This window comes from Panthera uncia (genome assembly GCF_023721935.1).
Source record: "Panthera uncia isolate 11264 chromosome A3 unlocalized genomic scaffold, Puncia_PCG_1.0 HiC_scaffold_12, whole genome shotgun sequence".
Classification (NCBI taxonomy): domain Eukaryota; kingdom Metazoa; phylum Chordata; class Mammalia; order Carnivora; family Felidae; genus Panthera; species Panthera uncia.
This window is the reverse complement of record NW_026057579.1, coordinates 24,162,022-24,184,377: the sequence shown is the minus strand read 5'-3', so window position 1 is coordinate 24,184,377 and position 22,356 is coordinate 24,162,022. Positions and strand designations below refer to the sequence as shown.

The window sequence follows — 22,356 nt, the reverse complement described above, 5'->3', positions numbered from 1 at the left end:
GAAGGGGGTCAAAAAGTACAAACTTCCAGTTATGAGTAAGCCCTGGGGGGTTTAATGCAGGGCCTGCTGACTAGAGTTAGCAGCACTGTACTGTGTATTTAAAAGTTGCTAAGACAGCAGATCTTAAAAGCTTTCATAGCAAGAAATTTAAATTTGTAACTATGTGAGGTGATTATGTTAACTAAACTTGCTGTGGTAATCATTTTGCAATATATACATATATCACATTCATTATGTTGTATACCTTAAATTAATACAATGTTTTACCTTGATTATATGTCAATAAAGCTGGAAAAAAATCTCTATTTGTAATACTTTTCTCTATTCAACAATCCAGAGGACTACAGGCATTATAGGAATCACAGGCCTAACAAAAGTGTTTCATAGTCTTAGAATGTTACTTCTTTTCTTTCTCTTTCTTTCCTTTCTTCCTTCCTTCCTCATTCATTCATTCATTCATTCATTTTATTAACCTTATGCATAAGCTGAATTTTATTTTATATTATTTATTTATTTTTAAGTTTTTTAATGTTTATTTTTTTTATTAAAATATTTTTTTTAATTTTTTTTTAAATGTTTATTTATTTTTGAGACAGAGACAGACAGAGCATGAACAGGGGAGGGTCAGAGAGAGAGGGAGACACAGAATCTGAAACAGGCTCCAGGCTCTGAGCTGTCAGCACAGAGCCCGACGCGGGGCTCGAACTCACGGACCATGAGATCATGACCTGAGCCGAAGTCGGACGCTTAACCGACCAAGCCACCCAGGCGCCCCTTTAATGTTTATTTTTGAGAGAGAGAGAGAGAGGGAAGGAGAAGGGGCAGAGAGGGGGACACAGAATCCAAGGCAGACTCCAGGCTCTGAGCTGTCAGCATAGAGCCCAACGTGGGGCTCAAACTCACGAACTGTGAGATCATGACCTGAGCCGAAGTCGGGACGCTCAACCGACTGAGCCACCCAGGCGCCCCATGCATAAGCTGAATTTTAGAAGCTCCTAAGAATATAATTCATCATAAAGCCAAGTTTGGTATAAGCTAGTTCTTCCTGGCAGTTTAACAAAGTGAACTTCCTCCCTTCAAGTGGTCTTCCAGCGATCTGTTTCATGATACAGTGTAGACTAGAGCAGAGGAGCAAATAGCGCTTCAGGCCCATCATGCTCAGAGTGAAAGGGCTTCTCATAAAGCCTTTGTGTTCTATTATGGCAAAATAATCTGTGAAACTGCTCAAGTTCATTATGCAGTCACAGGGAGAGAGCATGGTGCAGTGTGCAGAACTTGGGCCCTGGGCCATACCTGCCTAGACTGGAATTTTGGTTCTTCTATCACTAGCATTCTTCTATCACTAGTTGTTCCCTTAGACTAGTTTCTTAGCCTGTCTGTGCCTGTTTCCTCATCAGCAAGGTGGGGATAGAACAGCTACCTTGTGGGGTGGTAAGGATTAGAAAACAAAGCACATCAAGCACTTGGCATATAGTAAGCACTCTTAAAGGACACATGGTGTTATACCGGTGATAACAATGAGGACAAAGGGATCTCCTGTGGGGGCAAAATCTGTCTAGATTCTTCCCTACAGTGAGAGTTGTGCTCAGATCAGAGGGAAAAAGAAGCCACAGGACCTTAAAATAATTTTTGAGAAAATATATTTTCTTCTGATAAGCTGCTTTTGATGTAAGTCAGGCTCAGAAAATGTGGAAGTAAAGAGACTTTTTTTCCATTGGATATTCTTTCCTGCTTTGTCAAAGATTTGTTGGCCATACATTTGTGGGTCCAATTCTGGAGTCTCTATTCTATTCCATTGGTCTATGTGTCTGTTTTTGTGCCAATATCATGCTGTCTTGATGATTACAGCTTTGTAGTAGAGGCTAAAGTCTGGGATTGTGATGTCTCCTGCTTTGGTTTTCTTCTTCAATATTACTTTGGCTATTTGGGGTACTTTGTGGTTCCATATGAATTTTAGGATTGCTTGTTCTAGCTTCAAGAAGAATGCTGGTACAATTTTGATTGGGGTTGCATTGAATGTGTAGATTGGTTTGGGTAGTATTGACATTACAATATTTATTCTTCCAATCCATGAGCACGGAATGTTTTTTCATTTCTTTGTATCTTCTTCAATTTCCTTCATAAGCTTTCTATAATTTTCAGCATACAGATCTTTTACATCTTTGGTTAGGATTATTCCTAGGTATTTTATGATTCTTGGTGCAATTGTGAATGGGATCAGTTTCTTTATTTGTCTTTCTGTTGCTTCATTATTAGTGTATAAGAATGCGACTGATTTCTGTACATTAATTTTGTATCCTGAGACTTTGCTAAATTCATGTATCAGTTCTAGCAGACTTTTGGTGGAGTCTATCGGGTTTTCCATGTATAGTATCACGCCATCTGCAAAAAGTGAAAGCTTGACATCTCTTTAACAAATGGTGCTGGGAGAACTGGACAGTAACACGCAGAAGAATGAAACTGGACCACTTTCTTACACCAATCATAAAGAGAAACTCAAAATGGATGAAGGACCTGAATGTGAGATAGGAAACCATCAAAACCCTAGAGGAGAAAGCAGGAAAAAAACCTCTCTGACCTCAGCCGCAGCAATTTCTTGACACATCTCCAAAGGCAAGGGAATTAAAAGCAAAAATGAACTATTGGGATCTCATCAAGATAAAAAACTTCTGCACTGCAAAGGAAACAATCAACAAAACTAAAAGGCAACTGATGGAATGGGAGAAGATATTTGCAAATGACATATCGGATAAAGGGCTAGTATCCAAAATCTATAAAGAACTCACCAACTCCACACCCAAAAAATAAGTAATCCAGTGAAGAAATGGGCAGAAGACATGAATAGACACTTTTCTAAAGAAGACATCCAGATGGCCAACAGGCACATGAAAAGATGCTCAACATCACTCCTCGTCAGGGAAATACAAATCAAAGCCACACTGGGATACCACCTCATGCCGGTCAGAGTGGCTAAAATGAACAAATCAGGAGACTATAGATGCTGGAGAGGATGTGGAGAAACAGGAACCCTCTTACACTGTTGGTGGGAATGCAACTGGTGCAGTCACTCTGGAAAACACTGTGGAGGTTCTTAAAAAAATTAAAAATAGATCTACCCTATGACCCAGCAATAGCACTGCTAGGAATTTACCCAAGGGATATAGGAGTGCTGATGCATAGGGGCACTTGTACCCCAATGTTTAAGGCAGCACTTTCAACAATAGCCAAATTATGGAAAGAGCATAAATATCCATCAAATGATGAATGGATAAAGAAGATGTGGTTTATAGATACAATGGAATACTACTTGGCAATGAGAAGGAATGAAATCTGGCCATTTGTAGCAACGTGGATGGAACTGGAGAGTGTTATGCTAAGTGAAATAAGTCAGGCAGAGAAAGACAGATACCATATGCTTTCACTCATATGTGGATCCTGAGAAACTCAACAGAAGACCAGGGGTGAGGGGAAGGGGGAAAAAAAAGTTAGAGAGAGGGAAGGAGGCAAACCATAAGAGACTCTTAAATACTGAGGACAAACTGAGGGTTGATGGGGGGTGGAGGGGAGGGGAAAGTGGGTGATGGGCATTGAGGAGGGCACCTGTTGGGATGAGTACTGGGTGTTGTATGGAAACCAATTTGACAAATAAATTTCATATTAAAAACATATGAAGCGGTGCCTGAGTGGCTCAGTCGGGTAAGCGCCAACTTCGGCTCAAGTCATGATCTCGCGGTTCATGAGTTTGAGCCCCGTGTCGGGTTCTGTGCTGACAGCTTGGAGCCTGGAGCCTGCTTCAGATTCTGTGTCTCCCTCTCTCTCTCTCTCTCTCTGCCCCTCCTCCACTCATGCTCCGTCTCTCAAAAATAAATAAACATTAAAAAAATTTTAAAAGAAATATGGAAGTAATATACACTTTCTTTAAGCCTAAAGCAAAGTGTGTTATTATGTACGTTATCATGTATAGCAAACATGCACTCTACACACACACACACACACACACACACACACACACACACTGTATTCCCGTGAAAAGATCATGGGGAAAGACATTAGTTAGAAGATCCAAGATCAGTCATCAACCAAACAAACAGTGAAGCACAACCCCTGTCTGCAAGCCACCACTCATGCTCAGCTCACTGAGTGGACGCTCAGCCACTTTACTTATAAATGAGACCTGGAGCCTACACTGCAGCACCATCTGGGTATTCCTGGTTATCTTCCAAAATGAAGGATGGCACCAGCATTCGGAGACTACCCTCCTGGTAGGGCTCACAGAGGGAGCCCCTGGGCAGTGGAGATAAGGCCCACTGCTTCCCTGGGTGCTGAATGAACAGGCTTCCCAGTATGTTTACGTGCAGATTTCTTTAGAAAGAGTACCCCGAGCCTTCAAGCCGCATGGCAGGGGAAACAGCCGCCCTGAGAGCAACCAAGGAGCAACGGTGTAGATGTTCAGGGAGGAGACGTGTATTCTCTAGCGTGCTCTGAGAAGTCAAAAAACTTACACCATTCCTGCTTCCTCCACTTTTTATTTCCTTTTCAGAAATAACTGCCACCCAACAGGTGTGGGTTTGTTTTTTGTTTTTATTTTGTTTTTGATTAAAAAAGCAAAAGATCTGATATAGGGCAGCGAGCTGCTTACAGAGAGGTCAAATTAGTACCCACACACATTTAGGTACTTCCCAGCGAGATCTCCCTGTCCTGCCTTTTTTCCCCTGTTTTCACCCCCCTCCAGCTTTCCCAGGCTCAGGGTACTAACCCTCCTGCACTGTATCCCACCCCTGGGGAGAATCCAAAACAGGTTGCTTGCTGCTCATCCCCTCCCCAAAGTCAGACCCGGCACCTGTGAAGGAGACCTGTTTTGTAACATAAGCCTCTTCATTTCAGTTATTTAAAAATCATATTCCTCCTGGGAACAGAGCAGCCTCAAACTTTTACAATTTCACTGCAAGTCTTTCCAAGCAACCATTTTTAGGAACTTGAAGAGTTGTTAAAGAAAGGGAGGCAGTTTAGGAAATTCATTTTCCAATTTACCTTGTTTCCTTTCTTCCTTTTATCCAGAATTGGCTCAATTACCATTCTTGAAAACATGAGAATTAAAATCCCCAAAGATTAAGAAAAGTGGCTGAGGATGGGGGCAAGACCACTGAGCCCTCTCCCTTCTGCAGGCACCTTGGGGAGCAGGTGGAAATCAAGCCACCCAAGGAGGAGGTGAGGGCTGGCGGGTTATTGACCGGACCCCTCTCCAGTGGCTGGAATGACCGCGCAACCAACAGACTTGAGAAGTGGAGCTCTTTCCTTTCCGTGTTAAACGCAGGCGTAAAGGGTCAGAACCCACCTACTCCCAAACAGAAGGCGCTGGACCAGCCAGTGATTAGCTTTGTCTCTTTCTTACCTGGGACTAGAGTACGAAGATGACCTGAGGCATCAGTTTCCCTCTGGTGAGGCTACAGAGTATGAGGCATCGGGAACAAATCTATCCCCTTGTGTTTGTGTTTCCCCCTGGTCATATGCCTCAGGAAACTGGCAGATGTGCTGAAGGATCCTGTTTAGGACCTTCAGCTCATCTGAATCTTCTGCACGAGGGTACTGGCCCAAGTCCTGGTAAAGATTAAGTGCTCCTATGCCTTCCTTCACTACTGTTCATTCCTGTTCAACATCTCCCTCGGGCATCTCAAGGGGAGCAGTGGCTGGGATCTAGAATGGGACTGGGGCATTCCAGGGTCTCTTGGCTATATATTTAGTATTACCGAAATCTTTAACTATAGGATGAAATGAAAACATCTAGGAAGAAGTGTGTGGGGGGAGGAGAAGTTAAGCAAATAGTCTTTTTAAAGCACTCAGAGGCACATCTAGGGTATGACTAAATTTGTAATAATATTAATAAACTTCTAGCTGAATGCTTAGGGCATGCCAGATACTCTTAAAAGGTCTTTATATGAATTATAGCATTATATTTTTGGAACAAATGTATAGTACTAGATGCTATTACTAAACCATTTTATTGATGAGAAAGGAGACAGAGTGAGGTCAAGTAGCTTAACCAAGGTCACATAAGTGAGCAAGTGGTGGAGCTGGAGTTTGAACCCCAGGCAAGGAGAAGACTCTGCTCCCCAGTGCATACCCACCCCTTTCAATCACTCTTCACTTGAGAACTCAGGGTGTGCTCACACACGTACGTAACATGAAGCTCTCAAGGTCAAAACGATTGACATAAAAACAAGCCTATGTATTTCCAGGATGATTATGACATTCTGAACAGGCTTCAAATGAGACAGGCAGAACTAACACAATCAGTTTCAGACCGAGGCGTGGCGGAAGGCAGACCTGGTTAGTAGGTCCAGGCAGCACTTCCCATGCTCCGCTAAGCAGGACGTGTGCATGTCTGAAGGATTTGCATGCCCGAATCTGCAAACAACTGCACAACGTTTGTTCCCAAAGGCAACGTGCACCTCTGGGCTCGGGTGGGCTAAGCAGGATGGGGAAAAAGCCGTAGCAGAGGGGTTCCTGTTCCTGAGGGCACTTTGCCCCTTTTCCCAAACAACACTGTCACCCTGGCCTGGCTCTCTGGGCGCAGGGCGGCCCTTTTACTGCTGTCTGCCTTTGTCAGAAAGCTGCACCTCGTGTGTTCTCGCTGGGAACAATTTTAGACCCTTGCTGACCGGCAGTGATGCCCAGATTCCGTCTGGCAGTAGCACACACCAGCTGTTTCCATTCGCCGAGGCCAGAGATGGTCATGGCAGTTTAGAATTTCCCTCCTAAGTGAGTTTTAAATGAAAACTTCAGGTTTCTAAACCAAACACGAATTCACTTTTCTGTGAATGAGACATACATTCTCGTACAGTTTAGAACAAGGGCAGAACACATGAATGCTGACCTATTTGCCTCAGACACACCAGGTGCCTCCTAATGCAGAACATACCCCAGGGGTTCTCCAAAGAATTGGGACAGAAGTGGCGAAGATGTACAGTTGATTCTCTTCCTTGGGTTTATTTCTATTCTGGTTCTCATTCTTGTCCCTCCCCTTCCCATCTCATCCATTAGCCCCTCTACTTCCTCCCAACCTTTTAAGCTGTGTTCCCCAAGGGTCAATCTTTAGATGTCTTCTCTCCACATACTACTTCCTTTTCTTACTATTACCCAAGCTCATGGCTTCAAATCTATCCTTACCGTTTCCAAATCAAAATTCAGCCCGGACTACCATTCTAAGCTTCACACCGTACGGCCAGCTACCTGCCAGACATGTGCCCACTTGGGTGTCCACAGGTATCTCAAACAAAGTACCCAAATCAACTACTCTCTCAACCACCTCCCCCAACTAGCTGATCTTCCTTCCCTATCTTGTTATCAATCTAAATACAGAGAAATAATCTGAGATTCTTCCATCTCCATTCTCTCATTCTTTCACTTAGTACTAAGTGCTGTTGTTTTTTGTTATAGACTCAAAACTTTAATCAGTGAACTAACATGCACACATGAAGGGCACCTTTATGCTGGCCCACAGCAACACAGGTCAGTAGTTACAGAGTCCGCTCCCAAGTACTAAGTTCTACTTCCTAAATCTTCCCTATCTTACCTCCTCTCCACCCCCATCCCACTGCCTGAGTCCTTGTAAAAGCCTTCTGAATGATCTCCCTACCTCAAATTTCATTCTTATCCCATATTTTCCATATGTTCCCCCAAAATAATCCCTCTCATTTGTTAATCTAGCCACATTCCTAGGGCTGACTGATGTGAACTGGTAGCTCTCAACTGGCTGGCTGTTCACAGATGGCACATGCTCTGATGGGTCAATGGCTGTGTCATATGGTTGTCAAACATTGTGAATATCATTCCTTACTTAAACCCTACAATGGCTCCTTAGCATCTCAAAATAATCTAGTCTTTTTAGTGTAACATCTCATGGCTTCTTGTTCTCAGGCCAGTGCGCAAGCCACAACACCGTGCTGCCTAACCTATATTCTAGTGTCTCCAAGGAAGGGCTTCTTCACTGGGGTCTAAGGGTCCATATGGGTTTGTATAGAAGTGACAGTGGGGGAGGGGTAACGTACACTTGCTTGGGAAAAAGATGACATCTTTATTTTTGCTAACCTCTAACTATAATTTAGTATTTCCTTCAATTATGTATGCAGGCAATAAATGATAATAGTATGAGTAACACCTATATTTTGTCACCTATAAAATTATGGAAATTCTCAAATCGCAGTAAACTTGTTGAGGATAACTAAAAAATTATTTATGCTCATTGCTATAAATTTACCCTGGGTGGCTCAGTCAGTTAAGCATCTGACTCTTGATTTCGGCTCAAGTCATGACCTCACAGTCTGTGAGACTGGGCTGTGCATCGGGCTCCTTGCTGTCGATGTCAGGGCAGAGACTACTTAGGATTCTCTCTCTTCCTTTCTCTCTGCCCCTCCCTCGCTCACGCACATGCTCTCTCTCAAAATAAACATTTTCAGTATTAATTCTGACTGCTATTATATGTCACTATTTAATGTGCTAATAAAGGTGTATATACTATATATCACAAATTTGTTTTTAAGTTATTTTGATAAATACACTTCAATATAATTGCTTTTTTGTAGTAATTTCATGTATTTATTTTATGCACTTAGACAAATTATTTTGCGTAGGGGTCCACACATGAGAGAGCCAAAGAGACGCATGGCACAGGGAAGGCTTAGACTCTCTACCCTAGTGGCTTCCCCATCCATCCATCCAGTACGCATTTGTTGATTACTCAGCAGGTATCGTACATTGTGCTGAGTCTTAGAGATATCAAGATGAGAAAAACATAGTTCCTGACCTGCAGGTGGAGGAAAGGGCAAACCGACCATTTGAATGCTCTGGGATAAATGTAATATTGTAACTTTACACAGGGAGCCAGGTGAACTGGGAGAGGGACACCTAACCAAAACCAGGGGCTGGGAAAGCCTCCTGGAGATAACAATGGAGGCAGGTTTTAAAGGATGGATAAGATCCAGAGGTGCCTGGGTGGCTCAGTCAGTTAAGTGTCTGACTCTTGATTTTGGCGCAGGTCATGATCTCCCGTTTCATGGGACCGAGTCTCATGTCAGGCTCTACACTGACAGCATGGAACCTCCTCGGGATTCTCTCTCTCCCTCTTTCTTGCCTCTCTCTCTCAAAATAAATCAATAAACTTTATTTTTTAATATATACATTTTAAAGTTTATTTATTTTGAGAGAGAACAGCAGCTTGAGCAGAAGAGGGGGAGAAACAGAATCCCAAGCAGGCTCTGTGTTGTCAGTGTGAAGCTGGACGTGAGACTCGAACTCATGAATCCTCACGGATCATGAGATCCTGACCTGAGCCAAAATCAAGAATCAGATGCTCTACTGACTGAGCCACCCAGGTGCCCCTAAATAAATGAACTTTAAAGGGCAGATAGGATTCAGTCAGGTGAAGAAAGAACACAACCTATGATGCCAAAGGACACAGTATAGTCTTTTGGCAATAACTATGAGTCTGGTATATTTGCTTCAGGAAAGGGACATAATTTTATGTAGTATTAAAGCACTGCTAATAAACATAACTGTCTGATACTGTATATAAAGTCTCTAGACCTGGGAGGGAGGTTGGGAGGGAAGGAAGGCAGGCAGGCAGGCAGGCAGGCAGGCAATCAGCCTCGTGGATTTTTCATAGTTAAAAAGGTCCAGTTTCCTAAAGAAGATAAAAAGTTCTCTTCATGTGGACAATGGAAATCCAGTGGTAGAAAATGTGAATTTAGAACAAAGCCTGGTGATGATAGTTTTCTAGAAGATGAGAAAGAATCCAAAAGCCATCCACATGATGTAGCAGAGAGACTATTTTTAGACTAACTTTCTTGTGGCTTCCTGACTGGATGGCACAAAGATGCGTTTTTTAGAACTGTCTTAAATTAGTGGAATATTTGAGACACACTATAAGATCTTTGTAACAAAATATATGGCTCAAAAAGTCTTCACACTGGAAGGTAGCCCTGGAAGGGCTGGAAGGGAAGCCCTTCCCTGGAAGGGAAGCCCTGGATAGGTATGAAGTTTTTGAACATACATGTTTGGGCTGAAATGGGATTGGGTATCCTTGACTAGAGTATCTAAAAAGGGATATGTCTAGTCTTGGAAATCGGTTTTCAAGCTAAACTACTTATCAGGGTTGTTTGGAAGGCAAGAGGCATTGCCCACCATCTTCCTAAAAGTATGTACCCTTTCAAGTTTCCTTATTTTCTCAAGCAAGACTGAAACATATGTTGATTCAACTTTTACCAATATTAAATTACAGCATGTTTCCTCTTTTTTCATTACAGAAAAAAAGTTGCAATAAACTTCCTGTCTCTCTGTACCTCGTTTCACTTAGGAATTGCAACTATATTATTCTAGTGGAGAGATCAAACTTAGCCGGTACAAATGATAATCAATGAACTGCAAGGTAGTTTTGTATCATTAAACTAAACAATGCTTTACTTTGCAAAATTCCACAAGTACATTTAATGCTATCTTAAAAACAAAACAAAACAGTTTTCTGTAGTTGGAAAAGTTTATTTTTGTGACTGTGTTAATATTAACCTTGAAATGCCTGCCATCTACCATTATACTCCCGTATTTCTCTCCTGAAAGTTTCAGGAAACTTACAGTGCTCCCACAGTTACCATAAGCAGACTTCGATCTGGGAATGATTACACTTGCATATGGATTTAACTTAGGACAGGAATAAGTTAGCACCTTCTTTTGACCTCTTTCTGAGAACAACATACAAACAGAATCCCGAAATGATGAGTATTTTACAGCAGCTGGCTTACACAGGTGGTAAGATGGGCTTCGACACATGACGGGTCTAGCCATTCAGCAAGTGTGAATTTTGGAAGTGAGCTTCTGCCAGTCTTATTATTAACTGGGAATTGAGTTGTTTTTATGAACTTCTAGCCTTGAGAACTTAAATGCTTTTTTGAAACAAATTCACTTATAATCTAGCTGAAAAATAAAATACTGTTTTTCTTGAATTTTTACATCCTTCAATGACTGGAAACAGCTGAAAGGCCTGGAGAGAGTGTCCTTCTGAGGCCCCAACCTCCTCCATTCAGCTAGTGAGGGTTTCCTTCTGGCTTCAAAATTTCAGTCTCTAGCCAAATGCTATTTTAGAAAAAGATGACCACTGTGGCTGTTAAGATAAACACAGATTTTCAAAAGTCTTCTCTCTGAGTGAAGCTACTATAGATCAATACTCTGAGAATACTTTTTGAAAGAACATATGTACATTTCATGCTTTAAGATAAGTGTATTGGGAGGTTCTAGAAATACAAATTAACACTGTGGCAAGTTTAAGTCAAAGTCTCAAAGCTTATAAAGACATTCTAAACCTGGGGTGGGGTATCTAAAATTTTACTTGTAGACTGTAGGCTCCCGGGCCCTGTATGCTGGCCACTCAGTAAGGGCGCTGCATTATACCCAGCAGATGCCACAGTTCAGCACTGACTATAAAGCTCTGGGTTAGCACAGCCCAACAGAAACATAAAGGCACAATGTAATTTAAAATTTTTTAGTAACTATACTAAAAAGCATAAAGGAATGGATGAAATTACTTTTAATAATCTATTTTATTTATTAATTCAGTGGTCTAAAATATTATCATTTCAACATGTACCCCTTTTGGGTACTAAGTTTCTGAAATCCAATGTGTATGTTACCCTCATTGCACATCTCCTTTCAGACCAGCCACAAGAAACCACATGTGGCTGGCAGCTATCCTATTTAGACAGTGCAGCTCTATCCTATTCAGGATGAACAGACAGACAAGTGATGCCATGGGAGTACCAGGGCCACCTAAATTCTAGGGTACTGAGACATATTCTAAACCATGGCACCCTCACAGTTTCAGGGTCTGGTGCTTCCAAATGTGTTCGTGTAAGACTCTAGCTAATTTGCAGCAGTAACTCCCAAGTACTAAATATTTCAATCTTGTCCTTTCTGCATCTGCTTGTATAGAAATCTGGTCTTGGTGTAAAAGCTGGACACTCCTACTCTAATGCACTGGGGAGTAAAGAAAGACAAGCTGAGTCAACAGGTCATAGTGATGTCAGTTCTTGTCCAGTGTTTTACTCACATGTTAATATAACTCATTTATTCTATAAATATTATTGAGAGTCTTCTCAGAATAAGGCCCTAGAGAGAAGCATTGATTATGAAAAAAAAACCCTAACAAAAACAGGTGGTAAACTATATTTAAGTATATATTTAAGTATGTAGTCAGCTTTACTTCCTTCCTACGCAACTTTTAGAACTGCCATATTTTAACTAGAAGTAGAACTCTGTGTGAAATATACAAACCCTTGAGGTCTTACAGACTCTAACCAGTTCTAGCCCTTCATGCTCAGTAAACTTTGCTGCCCATCTACTTACTGCTTTGCAGCATTAAAGTGATTACCTTAGATAAATGTGCCCTTATGGTTTCGTTGTCTCTCTCCACCACTTTCATCATTTCTTGGCCTCCAAGGTAGACAACATTAGCTATATTAAAAAAAAAAAAAAAAGAGTCAAACACTTGGAATATGCAGAACAAACACACATGTCAAATGCACTGTATTTAATTCCTGTTCCCCCTTTTCCTTTCAGCAAGCACTACCTGATGTGAGATATCACTAGGCCAAGAGAGGCGTGTGAGTCAGGCAGTGTGCATGGCCTCCGGAAGCAAGAGCATGTCCCACAAAAGAACCTGCTCTTCTCACCTGCCTTTCTCAATAGCAACACACAGCAGTACGATGGCCTAATGTCAGACACCTCAGTAGATGGCGTGTAGTGCACCTGATCAGTGTGTTTTTATGATTTAAGAATTAGAAGCACAGACTTTCACAGATAAATCATGTATACCAGGGAAACTGCATGCAGTTACTAATGTGAAACTATCCTGACCTTTTTTTTTTTTTTTTTTTTTTTTTATATTAAAGATACAACTAAAAGGGTTTAAAGTCAAGGGGCGCCTGGGTGGCTCAGTTGGTAAAGCGTCTGACTTCGGCTCAGGTCATGATCTTACGGTTCGTGGGTTTGAGCCCCACATCAGGCTGTGTTCTGATAGCTTGGAGCCTGAAGCCTGCTTCGGATTCTGTGTCTCCCTCTCCTCTCTCTCTCTGCCCCTCCCCTGCTCATACTCTGTCTCTCAAAAATAAATAAATGTAAAAAAAAAAGGGTTTAAAGTCAATTTAAAGGCTAAACGTTTTTTTTTTTTTTTAATTTTTTTTTTCAACGTTTTTTATTTATTTTTGGGACAGAGAGAGACAGAGCATGAACGGGGGAGGGGCAGAGAGAGAGGGGGACACAGAATCGGAAACAGGCTCCAGGCTCCGAGCCATCAGCCCAGAGCCCGACGCGGGGCTCGAACTCACAGACCGCGAGATCGTGACCTGGCTGAAGTCGGACGCTTAACCGACTGCGCCACCCAGGCGCCCCTAAAGGCTAAACGTTTTTAATGAGGGTTAGTCCCATTGTACTGACTGCATAATGAGCAAAACTGACCCTCTCCCTTTCAAGATGTCACACACCCGAGAAAGAAGAAAACAAGAGACAACATGAATTTATGCAGCTTTCTTGTACTACTATGAAAACTTTCATTCAATGCCGTGTTCCTTTTCATTTGATTGGTATTATTGTCACTTGGCTTTTTTTTTGTCATCACTGCCTGGTATATGTGTCCTTTTCTTTATTTTCAATCTTTTCTCATTTTGTTTTAAGTATGTCTCTTTAAATCACAGGCTTCTTTAAAAACATAATTTGAAAGTATCTCTTAAATAAAGGACTTAACATAGTCACATTTATTGATCTAAAGGATATTTGGTCTGACTCCTGTCATCCTGTTTTGTATATGCTTCACTTTCTTGTGATTTCTAACTCTTCTTTCCACACCCTTTCGTGTGAACGATGAGTTTTCTTTTCCTATTTATCTATTTAAAATTTATTTATTCATTTTAGTAATCTCCACACCCAGTGTGGGGCTTGAACTCACAACCTCAAGATCAAGAGTTGCATGCTCTTCTGAATGAGCCACCAGGCGCCCCTTTACTATCTTTTAAAAAGTTCTTTTCACTAATAGTCTGAATGCATAAATTCTGTTTTTATTCACTGAATGGTTAGCTGTACCTAAAATTTTGTAAAACGTATTTTTTTCCTACTGCGGTCTAGAATTAATCAGTGTCTATAATCTTTCCTTCCAATAAGGTGACTCTTAGCATCCCTGAACCTTCCTCATGCCTTCCTTCTACGCTGTCTCCTCTTAGGAGCTGTGGGTAATAAACTCTTATTCCAAAGGCAGTTGTTCTCCATATCTGTCATTTTGCCACAGCTGATTAAAACAAATTCTGGGCACATTTTCAAACAAGGCAGAGGTGGTATGGGGAGGTCAGTGTGGTGGTTTTGTAGGGCAGAGTAGTGGAGGGGGGGAGAGCTACTGAAGGAGGGGCTCCAGAGTCTGCAGAGGGTTCCTCTTCAGCTCCAGCTATGTACTGATTGGCACTATCATGTGAGACACCACCAGAAGCTGGGGAAAGAACCACTTGAAAGGATTTAGATGGAACAGTGTCCAAACTGGAAGTAGTTACTGTTCCTACCAGCCTAGCAGAAAAGTCTTGTAATTAATGGTGTATCGGGGCACCTGGGTAGCTCAGTCGGTTCCGTGCCCGACTTTGGCTCAGGTCATGATCTCACCGTTTGTGAGGCTGTGTTGGGCTCTGTGCTGACAGCTCAGAGTTTGGAGCCTGCTTCAGATTCTGTGTCCCCTCTGTCTCTGCCCCTCCCCTGCTTATGCTCTCTCTCTCTCTCTCTCAAAAATAAAAATAAAATAAACATTAAAAAAAGGTGTATCAACTAAAGAACTTGGAAAGGTTTTTTGCCTTGGTAGAGGGGTAAAATTAGCCCTAAACTAAATGCTGTTCTGTAAGCAACTAATAAAGCCTAAAAGCAAGAACAGAAAGGATCAAACTATTTCCAAGTAACATAACTGTCCCATAGCAAAGCTTAAGAACATCTACATAAATACAAAAATACCCAGCATCCAACAAAGTAAAATTAACAATGTAAAGCATCCCATAAAAAGTTATCAAGTATGCAAGGCAGGAAAATACAACCCAAGATAAGGAAAAAATTAATAAAAACTGACCCAAAAGTGACAAAGATAATAAAATTGGTAAACATTCAAGAAATGGTGCTGGGAAAACTGGATATACACAATGCAAAAGAATGAGTTGGACCATTATCTCATACCATACACAAAAATTAATTAAAAATGGATCACAGTCCTAAATTTAACAACTAAATGTATAAAATTCTTACAAGGAAACATAGGAATAAATCTTTATGATCTCAGATTAGGTAATGAGTTCTAAGATATGACACTAAAAGCACAAGTGAGAAAAGGGAAAATAAACTGGTTTTCATAAAAATTAACACTGTGCTTTAAAGGACACTGTCAAGAAAAGTGAAAAGATAACCCATAGAATGAAAGAAAACTGTACATCTAATAAGGATCTAGTATCCAGACTATATAAAGAACTCTTACAATTTAACAGTAAAAAGACAAAAACTTGATTAAAAATGGGCAAAGGATTTAAACAGGCATTACTCTAAAGAAGATGTACAAATGGCCAATAAGCATGTAAAAAGATGCTCAACATCATTAGCCATCAATGAAATGCAATCAAAACTATGTGATACCACATCACACCTACCAGGATGCTACAAGAAAAAAGACAAACGAAAGTCAGTGTGGACAGGGATGCAGAGAAACTGAAACCCTCATACATTGTGGGTAGCACTGTAAATTGGTACAGGCACCGTGGAAACAGTTGGACAGTTTCTCAGAATGTTAAATATGGAGTTACTGCATCTATCTAGCCATTCCAATTGTAGGTGTAAATAAACCCAAGAGACCTGAAAACAGAGGTCCACACAAAACTTTGTGGGAATATGTATAGCAGCATTGTTCGTGATAGCCCAAAAGTAGAAACAATGTGCATGGCCATCAAATGAGAAATGGAAAAGAAACATATGATACTGCCATACAATGGAATATTACTGAGCAATAATGAAGTACTAATACATGCTACAACATGAATGAACCGTGGACACATCATGCTAAATGAAAGAAGCAAGTCACAAAAGGCTATTATTATATTGTATATAATATACAATATATATTGTATACAATTATATTATTATACTGTATATTGTATACAATATATATTGTATATAATATTGTATATTATGTTGTATTGTATTATATTGTATATTGTATATATATTATTATATTGTATAATTCCTTTTATAATTAAATGTCCATTATATATTGAGAAATACATTGAGAAATACATTGAGAAAATAGATTAGTGGTTGTCAGGGACTGGGGTAAGGGGGAAATGGTGAGTGATGGGCATGGGGATTCTTCTGAGGTGATGAAAATATTCTAAAGTCACATAGTTGTCATGGTTGCACTACTCTGAGAATATACTAAAAAAACAACAACAACACTGAATTGTGCACTTAAAAGGAGTGAGTTTTATGGCATTTTAATTACATCAAAATTAACCTATTTTAAAAAAATTGGTATTTGCAGATATTGAAAGTTCTATAACCTATACCATATATTTGAGAAGTGAGAAATATTGAACGTGTTAAATAGAATTATGGAAGATATAAGAAAGACCATATCAAACTTCTAGAGATGAAAAATACACTAGATGGGATAATAGCAGAGCAGACATCATTAAAAAAAAAATTAGTGAATTGAAGACAGCAATAGAAACTATCCAAAGGGAAACACACAGAGAAAGAAAGTGGGGGAGAGGGGGACAGGGGCAAGAACAGAACATCAGTGAACCACAAGTGAACTTCAGAGTGGCATCATACACCATGTGATTGGAGTCTTTGAAGGAGGGAAGCACAGAAAAAAATATCTGAAAAAATATTAAAATATTAAAACCATAAACCTACAAATCCAAGAAGCTCAAAGAATCCCAAAGCACAAGAACCATGAAGAAAACTATATTAAAGTACCTAAGGAATTGCTTCAAACTAGTATAAAGAGAAAATCTTAAAAGTAGAGAAAAATGATACACAGTTGATCCTTCATCAACATGGGTTTGAATTGTGTGGGTCCACTTAAACATGGATTCTTTTTGATAAATACAGGACCGTACTGTAAATATATTTTCTCTTCCTTATGATTTTTTTTCTCTTACTTTATTCTAAGAATAGAGTATATAATACATGTAATACACAAAATATGTGTTAACTGTTTATGTTATCTGTAAGGCTTCTGCTCAACAGGCTATTAATAGTTAAGTGTTTGGGGAGTCAAAAGTTATACACAGATTTTTGACTGCATGGGGGGTTGGTGCCCCTATTCCCCACACTGTTTAAGGGTCAACCATCTTACTTACGGAGGAACCAAAACTTAAAATGACAGCAGATTTCTTCTTGAAATGATGTAACTAGGAGACAGTGGAGGAATACTTTTAAAGTAATGAAAGAAAAAAAAAGCCTGCCAATCTAGAATTTTATAGTTAATGAAAATAGCTTTCAGACATACAAAAACTGAAAGAATTAACTACCAGTGGAAGTAAAAGAAATGTTACGAGAAATACTTGAAGCAAAAAGATGATATCTGATGGAGATTGTATCTGCACAAGAACATCAGATGGGGCGCCTGGGTGGCTCAGTTGGTTAAGCGTCTGACTCTTGATTTTGGCTCAGATCATGATCTCAGGGTTCATGAGTTCAAGCCCCATGTCAGGCTATGTGCTGGAGATGCAGAGCCTGCTTGGGATTCTCTCTCTCCTTAAAAAAAAGAGAAATAGTTATTATGTGGGTAAATTTAAAATACAATTTTTATTTATACCTCTTTGTAAGACAACTGACTGTTTAAAGAGAAAATAGTAATACCATATCAAAGAAGTAAAATATATGACAACAATATCACAAATGCTAGGAGGGAGAAAAGGCTTACTGTTGTTAAGTTTCTTATGGTATACTTCAATGGTAAGTCATTTGAAGACTGTAAAAGTTAAAAATGTTGATTGTAAATCCTAAAGCAACCACTGAAACAGCAAAACAAAGAATGACTAATAAGCCAATGCAGGAGATAAAATGAAAGCATAAAATATCCAATTAACTCATAGGAAGGTAGAAAAAAGCAAAATTGGAACAAAGAACATAGGAGACAAATGGAAAATATATATCAAGATTACAGATTTAAGCCCAGCTCTATTCACAACTACATTAAATACAAATTGTCTCAACATTCAAATCAAAAGGCAAAGTAGGTAAGAAACCAAGATTCAACTATTTGCTGCCTGTAAGAAATGGATCTTAATATAAAGACATAAATAAACTAAAAGTTAAAAAACAGAAATAAATCATGCTAACATTAGTCAAAAGTAGAATGACTATATTAATATCAGACAAAATGGATTTCAGAGCCAATAATACTACCAGAGATAAAGAGGGTGATTCTGTAGTGATAAAGTGTCAATTCATCAGGAATAAATAAAAGTCCTAAATGTTTATGCACCTGGTATGTTTGAACTTCAAGTACATGAAGTAAAAACTAACAGAAATTCAAAAAGGAACTGACAAATCCACAAATATAGTCAGAGATTTCAATACTCATCTTCTAATAATTAATTTTTTAAAGTTTATTTATTTTGAGAGAGAGAGCGAGAGAGCGAGAGCGAGCATGAGCAGGGAGGGGCAGAGAGAGAGGGAGAGGGAGAGAATCCCAAATAGGCTCCACACTGTCAGTGCGGAGGCTGATGGGGGGCTCTAACTTACAAACTGTGAGACCATGACTTGAGCTGAAACTGAGAGTCGGATGCTTAACTGATTGGGCCACCCAGGCACCCTGATATCTTCTAATAACTGACAGAACAGTTAGAGAGGAAAATCAGTAAAGATACAGAAAAGGACACCATCAATCAACCTGACCAAAGTGACATCTATAGAACAGTCTACCCAATGAGAACAGAATATACACTCTTTTTAAGTATCCATAGAGCATTTCCCTAGTTAAGTCATATCCTGGTCCATAAAACATGTATCAGTCCGTTAAAACAAAATCATACAAAATACACTCTCTGGCCATAATGGAACCAAATTAGAAATCAATAACAGAAAGATATCTGGAAAATCTCCAAATATCTAGAAATGAAGTAACACATTTCTAAATAACCCCTGGGTCAAAGAGGAAATCTAAAGGGAAATAAAAGAGCATTGTGAAGTGAATAAAAAGAAAAACACAACATATCAAAATTTGTGCGACATGACCACAGCAGTATTTAGAGAGAAGTTTATAAAGCACCAAAAACCCAGTTTATAAATGGAAAAAGATCTCAAATAAATGACCTCTGTTCCACTGTAAGAAACCAGAAAAAGAAAATTAACTTCAAAGTAGGCAGGATAAATAAGAATGTTCATAGCAGAAATTAATTAAATAGAAGCCAGAAAAACAGTTGGGAAAATAAATGACACCAAGAATAAGTTCAGTAAAACTGATGAACCTTGAGCCAGACTGATCAGGAAAAAACAACATGTGGGAAGACATAAGACATAAAACATTACTAAATATCAGGAAAGAAAAGTGACATCCTATAGATTTTACAGATGCCAAAAAAGATAATCAAGGTAATTTTATGGACAACTTTATGCTGAGAATTTCAACAACTTAGATAAAAACGTACAAAATCTACAACAAAGACAAAAGTTTTAAGCTTACTTGAAAATAGATAACCTGAAAAGTCTTATATCATGGAAATTAAATTTGTAATTTAAAGCCTTTTCACAAAGAAAACCCCAGGGCACGAGGACTTCATTAGTCCACTCTACCAAATATTTAAGGAAGAAATAATGTTGATTCTACACAAACTCTTCCATATATCCTACACATATGTGGATACTGGATTTCTGACAGAGGTAGTATTGAAGAGCAGCAGAAAATAGGTGGTCTGTGGCAGGCAGAATTCTAAATTGAAACAAATAATCCTTGCCCTCCCGGAATCCACTCCCTTTTGAGTGTGGGTGGAACCTGTAAATCTGATGACATATTACCCCCATGACTGGGTTACGTTACAGAGCAGAGATGACTTTAAGGGTGATTATCCTGGTGGGCCCAACCTAATCACATAAGTCCTTCAAAATCTGAGTTTTCCTCTGGCTGGTGGGAGAAGAGGAAGTTAGAGATTCAAAGTGCTAAAAGGATTAGAGGTACCATTGCTGGTTTGAAGATGGAGCATGTAGACAGGAATGGAAAGTGACCTCTAGGAGCTGAGAGGGACCCCCGGCTCACAGTAAGCAAGAGAATGGGGACCTCAGTCATAAAGCCACACAAACCAGACTTTTCCAACAACCTGAATGAGCTCTGAAGTGGATTTCTGGATGTGCAGGGCCATTAGGGAGGTTTCTGAGATCCAGGCAATGGTGACTCTTGAGATGAGTGGGAGTTATATGGGAGTTTGCTTTGGGATAATTCACGGGAGGTAAAAACATTTATGTTTTAATCACTTTTCTGTAGTGTCATTCCTCAATTAGAAACAACTTAAAAATCTGAATAACTTGGTAAGGAATTTTATATTTCTAAAAGTAAAGTTTTTATCAGGGAATGTATCTCACCCTACCTTTTTTTCCATTTTTCCTCCTGATAATTTCTCATCTAAGTATACTTTTTTTATTTTTTAAGAAAGTAACATACCAGCTTCCTTTCCTGTAATTGCTCCAAGGAAGCCATTTTTTTTTTTTCATTCCTCAGAAATGCTCATAACACAACACAGTGGTCAGAAATAATAATACCAAATGGACATGTAATTTCCTAAGGGGAAAACACATTTCTCTTGGCAATGACTGTCAACAGCATTCCTGGAAACCCAGCAGAATTCAGAGTTTCAAGCACCACAGTGAAGGAAATATCCAGAAGTAGGAGTAATGGAAACAAAAACATGAAGGAAAGAGAATGATTTCGGAGAGTGTGAGTTGTTTATTTTTTTTTCCATTACAAATCTAAATACAGGTGTAAAAAAACTCGCCAAGGAGTCCGATACTCTATTTTATTTGCTACCATATCTTCTGAACCTGCTTAGTGTTCAAGTGTCACTACAGGCCTTCACGTTGCAGGAGAGTGGCTAATGGAACAAAAGGAGTGGGGGCCGGCGCTGGAGGGACCAGTGGGACTTGCATCTCACAGGCCAGACTAAGCGTCACTAAGCGCTTCCAAGTACACGTAATATACGACAGAACACTGCCTTCTGCTGACCTCAGTTACCTGTACTGATGTGATTTTTCATCTTTCTGGAAAAATCCCAACTCATCTTCATGTCTGAATTCATTTGTCTTCTCTTCCCTTCCTTACTTAGGTAGAACTGATTTCTCCTTTATTGGTACTACTCATGTCCTGTGGTTATTCTCATGACAGCCCTAATGGTGATGTATTAAAATTCTTCCATGCTGGAAGTTAACTTAAAGGCAGGAGCTATATTTCATTTATTACTCTTGCCAGTGCTTATCTGAGTATTTGGTTCATGGCAGGTGTCAGCGAGGGTTGTTAAATGAAATGGGAAGGGACTGAGCTGGTGTTGGTTTTTTTGGGGGGCATGGGGGGTGGTGAGAGGAAAAACCTGCTGCTTTCCTTGAAGCGGTGCAAGAGCTGATGTCTGGCCACAATGGAGGCCAGAAGTGGAGGCAGAAGCACACTGACACCGGTGAGCCCGGCGGGGAGGTAGTGGTATAAGACTGGGACAAATCACTCCAGGCGCGGGGACAGTCTAAGAGCTTCTGCTGAGACTGGCCGAAAATTAGGCCTCATAAAGCACTGGTCTCAGCAGTGGGGGACAATGCAGAGGTAAGTAAACCCACAATTAATGATACAACAGGAAGTTTGGGGGAGATGCATACATAGTTGTCTGAAGTAGAGCTTGGGCACTGGAAGCCAAGTTGTCCTGCTGTTGTGGTGGCAGGTGGCCCAGGGCCACTAGTAGGGCTCCACAGAATGCTTCAGTTCGTTTGATGTTGCCATTATACTGATGATTATAACTATCCATTTAGTCTGCAAACAGATCATCTTATTTCTGTGACACTAAGTTCACCAAAGTGAAAACCACAACTGAAGGTATTTTTTTAGAAAAAATAATACAGCTTTTTAGAGTGGCAGATTATATATATATATGTTTCTTTAGAAAAACATAGTAAAACCTTCATTGAATGATTTAATTCTAAACCAGAGATGATATTCTAGTGTTGTATCCAATCAACTTTTGTCCTAAATCTTAATACTGACTACACACACACACACACACACACACACACACACACACACTTCTCCTTCATGCTGCATTTTAG

At 39.8% G+C, this 22,356-nt stretch overlaps 1 protein-coding gene across 5 annotated transcripts in view; it reads right to left on the bottom strand.

Annotated features, from left to right (window-relative positions):
• LDAH (lipid droplet associated hydrolase) overlaps positions 1-22,356 on the bottom strand; it is a 118,031-nt gene that overhangs the window by 7,025 nt on the left and 88,650 nt on the right. For 4 of the 5 annotated variants that reach the window (XM_049651995.1, XM_049651997.1, XM_049651999.1 and 1 more), the window contains one exon: positions 12,416-12,498. In XM_049651995.1, coding sequence (XP_049507952.1) covers positions 12,416-12,498 — 83 coding nt within the window. Of the gene's footprint in view, positions 1-9,213; positions 11,153-12,415; positions 12,499-22,356 lie in introns of those variants that run through there. The other variant, XM_049652000.1, reaches the window with a different exon arrangement.